The sequence below is a fragment of the Vairimorpha ceranae genome (assembly GCF_000988165.1).
Source record: "Vairimorpha ceranae strain PA08 1199 chromosome Unknown NODE_253, whole genome shotgun sequence".
Classification (NCBI taxonomy): Eukaryota; Fungi; Microsporidia; family Nosematidae; genus Vairimorpha; species Vairimorpha ceranae.
In genome coordinates this window covers 2,189-2,802 of record NW_020169548.1, presented here as the reverse complement: position 1 = coordinate 2,802, position 614 = coordinate 2,189, and the positions used below count along the sequence as shown (strand labels likewise).

General features: G+C 23.1%; 1 protein-coding gene across 1 annotated transcript; it reads left to right on the top strand.

Moving 5' to 3' along the window:
• Positions 1–398, top strand: AAJ76_2530002800 (hypothetical protein; the record flags this gene model as incomplete). Its single annotated transcript, XM_024474815.1, has 1 exon — positions 1–398. A coding segment is annotated over one exon (398 nt), but the record flags the coding sequence as incomplete, so codon positions are not given.
• Between the last annotated feature and the right edge of the window lie 216 nt (positions 399–614).

The following is a 614-nucleotide window of genomic DNA, read 5'->3' as shown; positions in this document are numbered from 1 at the left end:
CTGGTTTGGCTTTTGATGATTTCAAAAATTATAATTTATCGAATTGCTTTTTTACCGATATAACCAACTTACTTTCTTTAATTGAGAATCCAAATCATAAATTTGAACTTAATGATTATGATCAATCTATCGGTTCCCTTTCTGGTTGTTCATTGGTTGCTGTTTTAATTCACTTTCAAGAAAAGGTCGATGAAAAAAATTTAAAGTGTTTCGCTTACGACAATGAGAAAAACGAATTAGAATTTAAAGTAATGATTGATTCAAAAAAAAAACATGTTTTTTTTATGTTTGACTTCCAATATTTAAAAGAATCTAATATTAGACAAGTAGATTGTATAGCTCAGACCCCCATAAAACATTATGTGTCACGCAATATTAGTTTGAGTAGTTACTTTTAATAAAATTTTAAGTAAGATGTCCTTCTAATTTTTTTAACTTTAAAATTTAAAAAAAATAATTCAAAAAAATTATACCTTAAAAAGTATAAATAAATAATAAAATTCGTTTTTTTGTCAATGTTCTTTTATGTAAAATTTTTATCCGTTTATATCGGTTATTATAAAAAAACATATATTTTTAATAAATTCTTGCTAACATTGTTTTTTGTACTGATA